Source organism: Phyllobates terribilis, unplaced genomic scaffold (assembly GCF_046119375.1).
Source record: "Phyllobates terribilis strain yellow unplaced genomic scaffold, ASM4611937v1 Scaffold_3__8_contigs__length_932513732, whole genome shotgun sequence".
Classification (NCBI taxonomy): domain Eukaryota; kingdom Metazoa; phylum Chordata; class Amphibia; order Anura; family Dendrobatidae; genus Phyllobates; species Phyllobates terribilis.
The window spans coordinates 584096575-584110465 of NW_027362763.1; the positions used below are offsets into that span (position 1 = coordinate 584096575).

Below are 13891 nucleotides of genomic sequence, written 5' to 3' on the forward strand. Positions count from 1 at the left end.
ACACGTGCAATTATATTGTCTGATGGTATCATGGACTACAAATGGATGTATTATTAAACTGATTGTTATACTAACCAAAATAATACAAGCAATCCATACACAGAGATGTGTAATGGACTTATTTTAGGATACTCACTTTCATATCATTATTCGTGTACTGTATGGGCATAGTGCAATAAGAAGATAACATCTGGGACCACTGTGATATTTGGATGATCTCGTGCACACTATGGCGCATTTTTACAATTCAGCTTTCTCTTTAGTAACTCATGTTTTTGTATCCCTTATACACGTTTTTATGGTGTTTTTTAATATGTAATCAATAAAGTGATATGTTTGATTAATATGGAGTATGGTGGTCGTGCTTTTGCTACGATTGTTTGATATATTGACCTACTTAGATGAATTAGTGGCCTGTTTGGCATACTAATAGCTTTCTGAACCTGCCCAGCCCCCGCACTTAGAGTCCCGATGCTGGGAGGAAATGATCCGTACCCCCCCCCCCTTTCCCCAGCAGTGATTGGGATTCGGTTAAGGGGGGGTGGAGACGACGTGGGTTCAGTCACTGCTCGGTGTATAATGAGCGGTAGCTGACTGAGCGGCTCAGCATTAGGGTCGGCTGTCAGTCATTTCAAGTTACATCACAAATGTGACACATCCCTTTTTAAAGTATGAGGTATCGATAGAATTATCCCTACTATACGTGGTGGCAACATTAGCCAATGCTTGGCAGAGCGTGAAACAAAATTGATTTGAACCCTCAACACGGTACAACCCCTAGGTCTGAATGAAGCACCAGCTTTGCTCCCTTTTCTCTGACCACCCTGTAAATTTGCTCATTTTTTTTATGAATCAAGTGACAGGATCCCATTAGATAGCATCTCCAAAAGCAATGTTAATCTAATTGGGCAAGTAGGATTTTCACTGGAAACTTTAGAATCATGCAAAAGTGTAGATTTAATTGAAGCATTTAGTACATATAGTAGAATTTCCACAGTGTGTCTTGCATGCGACCATAAGTTAAGTGACAGCGCCAGATTCTACCATACTACTCCAAATTCACAGTGCTGCGACAATCTGAGAAAGACCCCGGTTTAGTTGAAACGTCACATAAGTTATGGTTGCGTGCAAGTTGTGCTGTTGAAATTCTTATGTAACAAATGCTTCAATAAAACTTACACATGATTTTAGAGTGTGCAGTGAAAATTCTTTCTGTGTTATTGGGGTATCACCTCATAATCAATGAGAGAGTGCCCTTTAATTTGAGAGTAATTAGTTGGGTAGTTATGGAAAGATATGTAAATAGCCACTATAATCAGAGCTCCAATCAAGTGACATTTAAAAAGAAACTAAAGCGATAATTCATATTTATTTGTTTATTTTAGGAATCAGGACAAAAATAAATGGAGACTCAATCACAATAGTGTTATTTTGGACCAAGCATGTCTTCTGGTCTAACCAACTGATCAAACTGCTCTGGTGTAAGAATTCCAAGTTTTACAGCAGTTTCTTTTAAGGTGCCACCTTCCTTGTGGGCGGTTTTGGCAATTTTAGCAGCTTTATCATAACCTGTAAAATAGAAAACAAAAATAATTTGAGATGTTTGAATACCAAAACACAGCAGTAAATGTTTTTAGTTTTCCCTTTTTATTCTCGATATTATTCATTAATTATGAACCAAGATATACAATGTACTGCCATACAATACTGCAAGCAATCTTGCAGATGGTATTTTAAAATACCTTTACTGGAACAAAATAATAAGAGAAAACACAAAAACTGAGCTTGGTTGAACTTGGTATACATGCAGCACATAAACTCACATTCACACTGGCCATAAATCAGAAAAACCTACAAGAAGCAAAATGAACATAAACCCTGCTGTAAATAAATAAAAAGCAAAAGTGCATTTAACCCCTTAAGGACGGAGCCAATTATGTCCTTAATGACCGGGCCAAATTTTAACCAGTGTCACTTTATGAGGTAATACCTCTGGAACGCTTCAACGGATCCCACTGATTCTGATGATGTTTTTTTTCGTGACATATTGTACTTCATGATAGTGGTAAAACTTTTTAGATAAGACTTGCGTTTACTTGTGAAAGAAACGGAAATTTTGGCGAAAATTTTGCAATTTTCAAACTTTGAATTTTTATGCCCTTAAATCAAAGAGATGTCACACAAAATAGTTAATAAATAACATTTCCCACATATCTCCTTTACATCAGCACAATTTTGGAACCAAAAATTTTTTTTGTTCGGAAGTTATAAAGGTTAAAAGTTGACCAGCAATTTCTCATTTTTCCAACAAAATTTACAAAACCATTTTTTTAGGGACCACACCACATCACATTAGAAGTGACTTTGAGGGGTCTATATGACACAAAATACCCAAAAGTGACACCATTCTAAATACTGAGCACCTTGAGGAGTGCTCAAAACCACATTCAAGAACTTTATTAACCCTTTACGTGCTTCACAGGTACTGAAGCAACGTGGAAGGAAAAAATTAACATTTAACTTTTTTTCACAAAAGGTTTACTTCAGATCCCAATTTTTTTTCTCACAAGGGTAACGAGAGAAAATGGACCACAACATTTGTTGCGCAATCTCTCCTGAGAACGCCGATATCCCATATGTGGGGAAAAACCACTGTTTGGGCGCACGGCAGGGTTTGGAAGGGATAGAGCACTATTTGACTTTTTGAATGTAAAATGAGCTTGAATAATTAGCGGACGCCATGTCGCGTTTGGGGAGCCCCTAATGTGCCTAAACAGTGGAAACCCCCCACAAGTGACCCCATTTTGGAAACTAGACCCCCCTCAGGGAACTTATCTAGGTGTGTGGTGAGCAACATGAACAGTCAGGTGCTTCACAGAAGTTTATAAAAGAGCCGTGAAATTAAGAAATCAAAATTTTTTCCACAAAAATGTACTTTTAGCCCCAATTTTGTTATTTTCACAAGGGTAACAGGAGAAAATGGACCCAAAAATTTGTTGTGCAATTGCTCTTGAGTACGGACATACCCTATATGTAGGGGAAAACTATTGTTTGGATGTACGGCAGGGCTTGAAAATGAAGGAGTGACATTTGGAACGCAGACTTTGATGGAATGGTCTGTGGGTGTCATGTCGCGGTTGGAGAGCCCCTGATGTAGCTAAACAATGGAAAACCCCGCAAGTGACCCCATTTTGGAGACTACACCCCTCAAGGATTTTATCCAGGGGTATAGTGAGCATTTTGAACCCACAGGTACGACACGGAATTTGATAACATTAGGTCATACTGAAAATTTTCATTTTTTTTTACGAAAATGTAGTTTTAGCCCCAAATTTATAATTTTTGCAATGGATAATAGAAGAAAACGGACCCCATAATTTGTTATGCCATTTCTCCTGCACGCAATGATGCCCCATATTTCATCAGAAATTACTATTAGGCCACACGTCAGGGCTGAGAAGGAAGGAGCACTATTTGGCTTTTGGAGCATAGATTTTGGTAGAATAGTTTGTGGGCGACATTTGTGAAGCCCCTAGGAGCCAGAACAGCATAAAAAAAAACAAAAGTGACCCCATTGTAGAAATTACATATCTCAATGAATTAATCTACTGCTGAAGTGACTATTCTGTAACATCCACGCCAGGCTTTATTCTGGAGAACTCCAAATATGCCAGTTTAGTGCCCATACATTGTGCCCCCATAAAGTGTAGTGCTCCCATACATTTCTCCTGGTGACACACACCCCGTAAATTAAGTGCTCTCCCAGCTACAATAATGCCAAACACGTGGCCACTTACTGTGGTTTAGGCACAGTGGGGCTCAGGAGGGGGCATTTGGATTTGGAAGCGCAGAATTCACTGGATTTTGAGGGGGTGGGAGGTGTCACTTTTCCAGAGTCTTTGTTCTACCAGTAATGTGGGACCCCCTATAGTCCCAGTGACAAATGATGGACCTGAGAGGGGGTTGGTTTTATGTGGGATAAATTAGGGGTTTTATTGGTAACATTTTGGGGTACATAATTTTTGATTGCTTCCAGAATAAGACTGCGCTGAGCACTTACGGCGGGGTTTCCGTGTAAATCCCACAAAAATGCAATTCAGACGAAACCCCCAAAGGAACCACCCAACACAAATATTCAGATGGAGACACTTTGGAGCCCGTTTGACGTCTGTTCCGGTGGTCTCCATCTTTTCAGGCGCACACAGATCTGTGGTCGTCCACACTTGTGCGCTAATAAAAAGCCTAAAATGATGGTATGCTGCTGGAACAGAGACCAGTCCAAAGAGACTCCATCACTCATATGTGAGTGGCTCCATCTGGGTTTTTTGTCTGAATTGCGGTTTTGGTGAATTTACACGGAAACCCCAACTCCCTGGAAGGACACGAACAAATCTTCATTCTTCCTCCATTGTTTGGTTACCGCAAAATGTTCTACCAATACCCATATAACATCTAGGGTGTAAAGTTTATGCTCCTCTGAATTCTTAGGGTTACTAAAAAAATTAAGGGAGGATGGTTTCCTGACTTCTATGGAATTTGGAGGCCAATTTTGAGAGATAGGCTGGGTCTGGTCTTAATATAACTCTGTCCTCCATGACCTGTGTAAAGGGGCGGTTAACTGATAATGCCTGTAAGTCGCTGATTCTGTGGGCTGACGTCAGGGCCACCAATATCACTGTTTTTAAGGTGAGTGTCCTCAATGTTAATTCTTGTAGAGGCTCAAAGGGAGGCTTAGTTAATGCTTCTAATGCCAGGTTTAAATCCCAGGGAGGCATTCTTGGGGCAGGTATCGTTCTGGATCTGTCACACGCCTTGACGAATCTAATGATGCACCTATCCGCTGCCAAATTATAATTATACAAGGCCTCTAGGGCTGACACCTGCACATTAAGAGTGCTGGTAGCAAATCCCATTTCCATACCCCTCTGGAGAAACTCTAAAATGGCCTGAATAGGAATTTTACCTTTCAAGGATTGTCACCAACTAGACAAGAATTTCGCCCATGTTCTACCATATATTCTAGTTGTTACTTGTTTTCTGCTTTTATGCAGAGTGGCGACTAATTTCGGGGAGAAGCCTTTTTGGATCAGCAATGACCTTTCAAGCTCTAGGCCGTCAAATGCAGGCCTGACCTCTAGGGCATGGAAAACTGGACCCCGCCTGAGGAGATCCGGAACATCTGGGAGGACCCATTGATCCGATTCAGGTATCATCCTTATCCAAGTAAACCACGGTCTTTTGGGCCAGAATGGAGCGATTAGAATGATTCTTGCTCACTCCTCACTTTCCTCAATACTGTTGGAATCAACATTAATGTGGGGGAAGGCGTCGGCCAGGTTAAAGTCTCAGGGAATCTGCAGCGCATCCACTGCATAGGGTTCCTCTCTTGGATTCAGTTTTCTGTTTTCCTGTTCAGCTTGTTTGCAAACAGGTCTATCTCTGGCTGTCCCCAGCGGTCCACAATCTGTTGGAATACCGCCGGACTTGGTTCTCATTCCCCTTGTATTTCGATTCAGGAAGTCTGCCCTTTCGTTTTCTTTCCCTTTTATGCGTAGAGCTGAGAGCGTCAACTGGTGTTGTTCCGCAAACGGAAGGATCTTTTCTGTCACTAACATCAGAAGACGGGATCTTGTGCCCCCTTGATTGATTGATGTAGGCGACTGTTGTCCGGTTGTCTGACATGATGTGAACATGTTGCTCTTACAGGAGGAAAAGGAGTTTTATCACCGCATTCTTCACTGCCAAACAATTCTCTCATATTTGAAGAATAATTTCTCTCAATCTTCGACCAGACTGCCTGGACTACACAATCTCTCAGATGTGCTCCCCATCCATCTCAGCATGCGTCTGTTGTGATTATATCTATGATCTGATGAGACCAAGGGACTCCCTGCAACAGGTTCACTAACTCCAACCACCATGTGATTGAATTGATAATCATCGGGGAAAGTGTTATTTTTCCCTCTAAATAGTCCTGGAGTCTTTTCTCTGCTCCTATAATGTCCTGCTGCAAATGTCTGGAGCGCATATGAGCCTACTGGATTGCTGGGATACATGAAGTCATTGTCCCTAATAGAGATCTTGCCTTTCTTAGGGTCATAACTGGCTTTGTGACTGCTGCTCAGACTAAGGCCAAAACCTTGTCTTTCTTAACTTTCGGTAGAAGACACGTCTGCTCTTTTGAGTTTAAGGTAAGCCCTAAGAAAGACTGAACCCTCTGTGGTTCCCAGTCTTGATTTCTCCAGATTCAGCATCCATCCCAGCTTGGTCAGACTGGTTCTGACTTCTGTTAGTTGGAGATTGTAGTATTCAACTGATCGGCCCACTACCAGAAAATCATCCAAGTACGGGATTACCAGCGTAATCCCGGAGACGTACTGCGATTTCCAGAATGATCTTCGTAAATACCCTCGGGGCCATAGACAGGCCAAAGAGTAGAGCTCTGTACTGAAAATGGCTAATTTTCTTGTTTTATATAACAGCCCACTCTCAGGAATTGTTGATCTTTCACACGGATTGGGACGTGGTAATAAGTGTCCTTCAAGTCCAGCACACTCATAACATTCTGGAAACAGCATCTTTATGGCCGATTTTATGGGTTCAATCTTGAAGAGCCTGTAAACCAGGAATTTGTTCAGCCTCTTCAGGTTGACTATGGTCGTAAAGGTGCCATCTGTTTTTTTTTTTTATTTTTACTAGGAATAGGGGAGAATAAAAACCCTTCCCTTGTTCCTTTACTGGTATCTCCATCAGAACTTGTTTCTGTACCAAGCTTAATACTTCCGTTTCCAGGGCTACTTGTTCCCTGGGAGATGATATCCTGAAGGTTTGCCGAGAGACAGACCTTAACTCCAGTTCTAGTCCCAATCGAATTATTCCCAAAGTTCAAGCGCTGGATGTAATTTCTCCCAAGCAGGTAGGATACCTTCCTCCTACTCGGGGAGGCCTGTCATTTAGAAGGCTTTATACTCTCAAAAGAAGGGCCACCGAACATGAAGCCTCCACTTTTTGGCTTCCTATCCTATCTCCCTTGTTCTTTGGAGAACTTGTTTTGGTTGTACCTCCTCTTGCGAAAGAAACTTTTATACTGCGGAATGGACATACCGGGAAATCCCTTCTTGTCTGCCGCTTTGTCCAGTATATTGTCAAATGCTTGTCCAAAGAGAAATTCTCCTTCACATGGGACAGAGCTTTACTTGGTTTTGGATTGGACATCTCCCGGCCAGCTCTTGAGCCATACTGCTCTATAGTAGCAATTGATAAATTCGCTGATTTGGCTGCCAATCTCACAGAGTCCGCCGATGCATCTGCGAAGAATGCAGCTGCTCCTTGCATTAGTAGGAGATTGGCTAGGAGCTTATCCTTAGGAATGTTGTTTTTAACCTGATCCTCTAATTGCAGCATCCAAATGATCAATGATCTGGCCGTGCAAATTGCAGCAACTGCTGGCTTCAATGCCCTCGCTGAGGACACCCATGTTTGTGTCAGATAAATCTCAGCTTTTTTATCTAGAAGATCTTTAAAAGTGCCCAGATATTCAAAAGGAAGGGTGGATTTTTTGTATTATTTTGCCACTGCCACATCAATCTTAGAAGTTTTATCCCATAAGGCTGTCTCTTCTTCATCAAATGGGTACCTCCTCTTTGATGATGATGGTAACTGCCCCTTCCTTTCCGTTTTCTTCCATTCCCTATCAATGAGAATTTAATGTTCTCATTGACGGGAAATGTACACCTCTTTTGTTCCAGTCCCCGAACAAGATGTCCTGGACTGTTCTAGGGGTTTTAATATCGGGTATGCCCATGGCTATTCTGATGGTTTTAACCAATTTGTCCGTGTCTTCCGCTGGTAAACACGGTCTACCCCCAAATCACTATCAGAGGACGAAGCAGAAGAGGAGTCAGATTCATCCCTATCCACTATTATTATTGATTCATCTGAATCAGATGCCTACAGTTTTTTTCCCCTTATTCTGTTTAATCAGAGACCTAAAGGAGTCCTTAACCTCTGATTAAATTCTGGATTTTAAATCCATGGTGAAGCTGCGTGTTTCTTTAGAGATGGTCTTCTGAATACAACCAGTGCAGAGTCGTTTTATATATGTGCTGGGTAATTACCCCCACACAGCACACATTCTTTACTTTTCTGCTTGGCGCTACATTTTATGGGCCTAGAAAGGGACCTATTTAACATGGTGAACTTTCACAAAGATAACTCACTACTATGACGTTCAGTCTAGGGTACCGGAGATTGAGGTCGGATCAGCTCACATGATCGCTCTCCCCTGAAGGTGGTGGATTCACGACCTGCACTGTGTTCCTCTGGCTGGTCTTGCTGCCACTTGTCCGACTGCCACTACTGCGTCCCTGACTGTGGTGCTGCTGCTGTGGTGTCTGCTGCTCCCAATCCATTTTCATGATGAAGGCACCGCCATCCTGTGACTATCTCTCCATTTTATATGCTTGAGGGACGTCACTCCACACCTCTTACGTCCGGCCCCTCCTCCGGATTCACTGGGTAAGACCCACTTCCCGCACGCTGTGTGCAGGGAGCCTTGGCTGGCCCTGCGCATATGCAGACCTTGGAACGCCGCACTTTCCGGCCTGCTGCGTCATCAGGGCACTCTGGATACTCCCTTCACACGCCCTACGCGTGTGCATACCTGGGTGGCCATCACTTTCCAGCGCACTTAGTCACCGAGTGCGCTGGATATCTCCACCAGCGAACCCCGCACGTGCGCTGTCATGGTGCACTCAGCACAGGACCACCGCCAGCATACCACTGCATGCTCAGACCCGGTAGCATGTCCCAGCACACTCAGCACGGGGCATGCCAGCAGATCCCAGGAGTGCGCAGGCCCGGGACACGTGTCTACAGGAAACATTTACCAAGAAGTCTCCACCTACACACCGCTGCACACATGCATCTCCTGGCCAGTGGTGCATCTCCAGCCCGGAAGGCATACTCTTCCACGGACACCCTCCAGCCTTTGTAAGTCCACATTGTACTGCTTCACTAGTAGGTTCTCTCAAGGACAGGAAACCAACTGATGCAGAGGAGAGGTACCGCTCTTATATTTAGTAGGTTTCCTGTCCTTGATGGGCGGATACCCTCTCTCAGGTGGTGTTGTCAAGGGAGAAGGGGAAAAAAAAGATTGCATATCTGATCATCATACTTGGGGAGACTCATCTGTGTTTTTGCCAGTAAAAGGATATAAAACACTCTGAAAAGTCACAAGATTTTTGCGCAATGTTAAAGTTGTGCCAAAAAATTACAACTTTTGCTGTTTTCATGCAAGTTTGAAGCAGTGCTATAAAATGGGAGGAGCTAGGGCAGGACAGGGAATAGCTATGCCCAGCCATCTAATTCAGCAAAAGTGCTGGCGATTTGTACTCCAGAAAGATTACTCCAGTCTCTGAGAATTAGAAACACAACCAATTAGAGAAATAAAGACAACTTGGGAATTCAAGAAACTTCATTCCTTACCTATGTGTGGATTCAGAGCAGTCACAAGCATTAAAGATTCATTCATCAATTTGTTGATTCTGTCCGTATTTGCTTGAATTCCAACAATGCAATTGTCCGTAAATGAAACGGAAGCATCACCAAGCAGTCTGATAGAGTTTAAGATATTTTTTATCTAAAAAACATAGGGGGAAAAGAACTTTAAATGGTCAAAAGTACAAGAAAATAAGAAACTTAATATGTTTTAGCTGAGAAATCTTCGTTCTTGAATTATGAGTCACTTCTTCCCCTCCCCACTGCCTAACTCACCACTCTGAAAAATAACACCTCAAGTCTTTCTTGGTCAAAACAAAGATGATTGCCAGCACAATGACGTGTCATTTTCAACAGCATAACAAAGGGAGCCTGACATGTAATTTATCCATACTAAACAGCCCCCAATGTCTTACAGGTCAAGCAATGTGCAAAACTAACATGTTCTTTACACTTTTAATATTGACTCAATTGCCTACCAGACCCCTGCTTTCAGTCATGGTCCACTGGACAGTAGTCACACCCAACAGTGTGATCCATGGCCTGGACTGTCCCAACGTCACTCCAAAGTGATGAGGAAATCCACTGCACTGACAACGAGGTCACTAGGCATGCACATTAAAGCTGGGTATACGTCCCCCGCTTCATTTGTTATTAGCGCATGCTCTGGAGGATGCAGCGAGTTAGAGGCTTTGTGCATGTTGTGTCTGCTTACATTCACCCAGTTTTAATGTGCATGCATTGGGAGCAGGTTGGCAGCAGGCAGGCGCGGGATTTCCTTGGCGATTGCAGTTATGTTGTGGCAATCCAGGCCATCAATCATACTGGATAGGAAGTGACTATTGTGAAGACTAACTGAATTTATTTGCAGGGCCACCGATATGACTAAAAACCAGGCTCCAGTAGGCAATTGAGTAAACATTAAAACTGCTATCTTTCTTCTATATTGGGACGTTTAGCTTGAAAACATGCTAGTGATGTAAATTGCTTGAACTGTAAAGGACATGACCAGCTCCCTTTAAACTTTATGGAGAGGGGAGGGGATGGAGAAATCAGGAGCAGAGTGACACAGTCAGGGGGACATGTACAAATCAAGCAAGCAGCTTTCTAGAAAATGATTTACCATCTGCCACAATTCTATTCACAGCTACACTGCTCAGTACTGCTGTATTAATCTCCAGGCAGCCGCTGCTACTGTCTATGTGCTACATAGGGAACTAAGAGCAAAAATCCCTCATCTGTCTGTGTATGGTATGGGAGAATGCATAGTAGCAGCTGTTCTTTGCCTACTAGTTTAGAGAACTACAAAAAAGCAGATACGGAGGAGAAAACTGCAGAATACAAGTCATACAGTGGGGAAAATACCGTATTTTTCGAACTATAAGACGCACCAAGGTTTTAGAGGAGGAAAATAGAAAAATAATTGAGACAAAAAATGTGGTCATGATGCACTGTTATGGGGGGGGGGGGTCTGCTGCTGACACTGTTGTAGGGGTAATGTCCCCAAATTCTGTACTAATATCCCCCATCCTTGTATGCATTGCCCCCCCTTCCCGTTATACGTGGCACCCCCCATCCCGGCATGCATGGCACCCTCCCCATCCAGCTGCACAAAAAAAAAATATAAAAGGATTCTACAGCGCTGTGTCCTGTTCTGCTGCCAGCAGCTGATCTCACTGTGTGAGCCATGCATTCAGTCATTGCCATGCGCCCTCACACGGTGAGATGAGCTGCGGAAAAATCACTGCCCTCCATGCTGGGACTATGGGCATGGGGAGTAGTGACTGACACACTGTAGCCGCAGCTTCTGCAGCAGCTGGGTGATCGCATGTGCCCGTTATTAAAGAGCATGAATATTCACTACTCTCCAAGCCCATGGCTCCTCCCACACCATCCAGAGCAACAGTTTAACATAGTACATTCAGACTATAAGACGCACATCCCACTTTCCTCCAAAATTGGAGGAAAAAAGTGCGTCTGATAGTCCGAAAAATATGGTAAGTATTTGATACATTTCCGATTTTGCAAATTTTCCCACCTACAAATAATGGAGAGGTCTATAATTTTACCGTAGGTACACTTCAACTGAGAGAGACAAAATCTAAAAATAAAAACCCAAAAATCACATTGTATGATTTTTACTTATTTCATGCAATAAGATGCAAATTAAGTATTTGATACAATAGAAAAACAGAACTTAATATTTGGTACAGAAACCTTTGTTTGCAATCACAGAGGTCAGACAATTCCTGTAGTTCTTGACCAAGTTTGCACACACTGCAGCAGGGATTTAGGCTCACCTCTCCATACAGATTTTCTCCAGATTTTTCAGGTTTCTGGGTTGTCCAGGGCAACATTGAGTTTCTGCTCCCTTCAAAGATTTCCTATTGGGTTCAGGTCTGGAGACTGGCTAGGCCACTTCAGGACCTTGAAATGCTTCTTACGAAGCCACTCCTTAATTTCCCTGGCTGTGTGTTTCGGGTCATTGTCGTGCTGGAAGACCCAGCCACGACCCATATTCAATGCTTCTACTATTTGGAGGGAGCTGAAAAATGAGATCTTAGGAAGGTTTGACACCTGGAACTCACAGACTAGTTGATCTCTGCTTCAACAGCTGCCAGAAGTAAGTAAATGTACGGAGAGGATCACTAAAGCTTTGTATACTGTTTAGTGGTCGCCAAGTATCTCCCAATCATTTGACAGGATGAGAGAGATTGCAACACTCCGCAGCGGCCACTAAACAATATACAGATCAGCAGTTCTCTGCACATATCTTTCCCAGCAGTAGATCTTTGGGAGTTTCCAATCCCCACTGAAGGCATATTGATACCCATTTTACAAAAAGGTCATCAACAGGTTCCAGAGAACGACAAACTTGACTTGTGTTTATCATTAGTGATGGGCAAACCTGGAGCCAAACACGGAACAGTTTATTAAAAGTTCGGGTTTGGGTACCATAACCGTACCCGAACTCAGATCCCCCATTCACATGAATAGGGATCTCGAACATCCGAGCGTTTGCCACGCTGTCATATGCATGACAGCGCGGCAAACACCGACTGTGATCGGTGGTAAGATTAATACCACTGGTCAGAGCGCTGCGGTTCCCACGCTGTCAGATGACAGTGTGAGCCCGCCGCTGTGTCCGGAGGTAAAAAGTTTACCTCCAGTCACAGGTGTCGGCAGATGGGACTACTACTGTCGGCAGATGGGACTACTACACTCATCAGCCTATGCCTGCTGTCGCCGATAACAGCGAGAGCAGGCGCAGCTGATGGGAGCATTCATTTGCCGGCGCTTGCGCTATAAATAAATATATATAAAATGCCTTGGGTTTCCCTGTATTTTTATTAACCAGCCAGGCAAAAATGACAGCTGTGGGCTGCAACCCTCAGCTGTCAGCTTTAGCAAGGCTGGTTATGAAGAAAAGAGGGGTCCTCACAAAGTTTTTTTCATAATTTAAAGAAATAATTAAAAAAAACGGGGTGGGCGGGAATCCTGTCCATTTTTGATGTGTGGGGTCCCATCCATTTTAGACAACCAGCCAAGCTAAAGCAGACAGATGGTACTCTTAGGCTGGTAAGGGGCCATGGATATTGCCCCCACACCCCCAGTCTAAAAATACCAGCCGCACCAGAAACACCAAGGTTACTTACTGGCAGCCGTTTTTTCCAGAACCCATGACAGCACACCTTGAGAGAGGGATCCGCCCCACCAAGGACAGGAAACCATCTGAAATAAAAGGGTGATACCTCTCCCTCGCTACAGTTGATTACAGAGCATTGAGAGGATCTCCAGAAAAAACGTTAGGCAAACAACCAACACCTACATCACACACAAAACACCCAACTAGTGCACACCCAAAGCGTGAGAAAACAGGGGGGGAAATAGGGGTGCTGTCATGGGTTTTGGAAAAACCGGCTACTTGTAGGTAACCTTGGTGTTTTCCCTTCACCCATGACAGCACACCTTGAGAGAATTTTGGAGAATGAGAGCACCCTAGGGAGGGACTACCGCCTGAAGTACCCTTCTCCCAAAGGTAAGGTCAGAAGAGGAGGACAGATCCAATCTATAGTGCCTGTAAAAGGTGGAAGGTGCAGACCAAGTAGCGGCTTTACATATCTGGTCAATCTACACCTCCACTCTCTCTGGCTAGGAGGTCGCCACGGCCCTGGTGGAGTGGGCTTTGATACCGACCGGGGCTGGAACTCCCGTAGATATGTAGACTAAACTGATGGCCTCCCTAAGCCACCTGGCAATAGTACCCTTTGATACCCCGTGACATTTCCTATTCCCCTGGAAGGCTAAAAACAGGGAATGATCCTTACTCCATTGCTTAGTCATGTCTATGTACTGTAACAAGGACCTCCTAACATCTAAATTATGAAACTTG

General features: G+C 43.6%; 1 protein-coding gene across 2 annotated transcripts in view; it reads right to left on the bottom strand.

Moving 5' to 3' along the window:
- Positions 1-1350: 1350 nt before the first annotated feature.
- The window catches only part of FH (fumarate hydratase), a 173747-nt gene continuing 161206 nt past the window's right edge, over positions 1351-13891 (bottom strand). For both annotated transcript variants that reach the window (XM_073671459.1, XM_073671458.1), the window contains exons 9-10: positions 9487-9640; positions 1351-1569 (exon numbers count right to left, since the gene is read on the bottom strand). In XM_073671459.1, the coding sequence (XP_073527560.1) occupies positions 1427-1569; positions 9487-9640 (297 nt within the window). In that variant the 3' untranslated portion in view covers positions 1351-1426. The remainder of the gene's footprint in view (positions 1570-9486; positions 9641-13891) is intronic.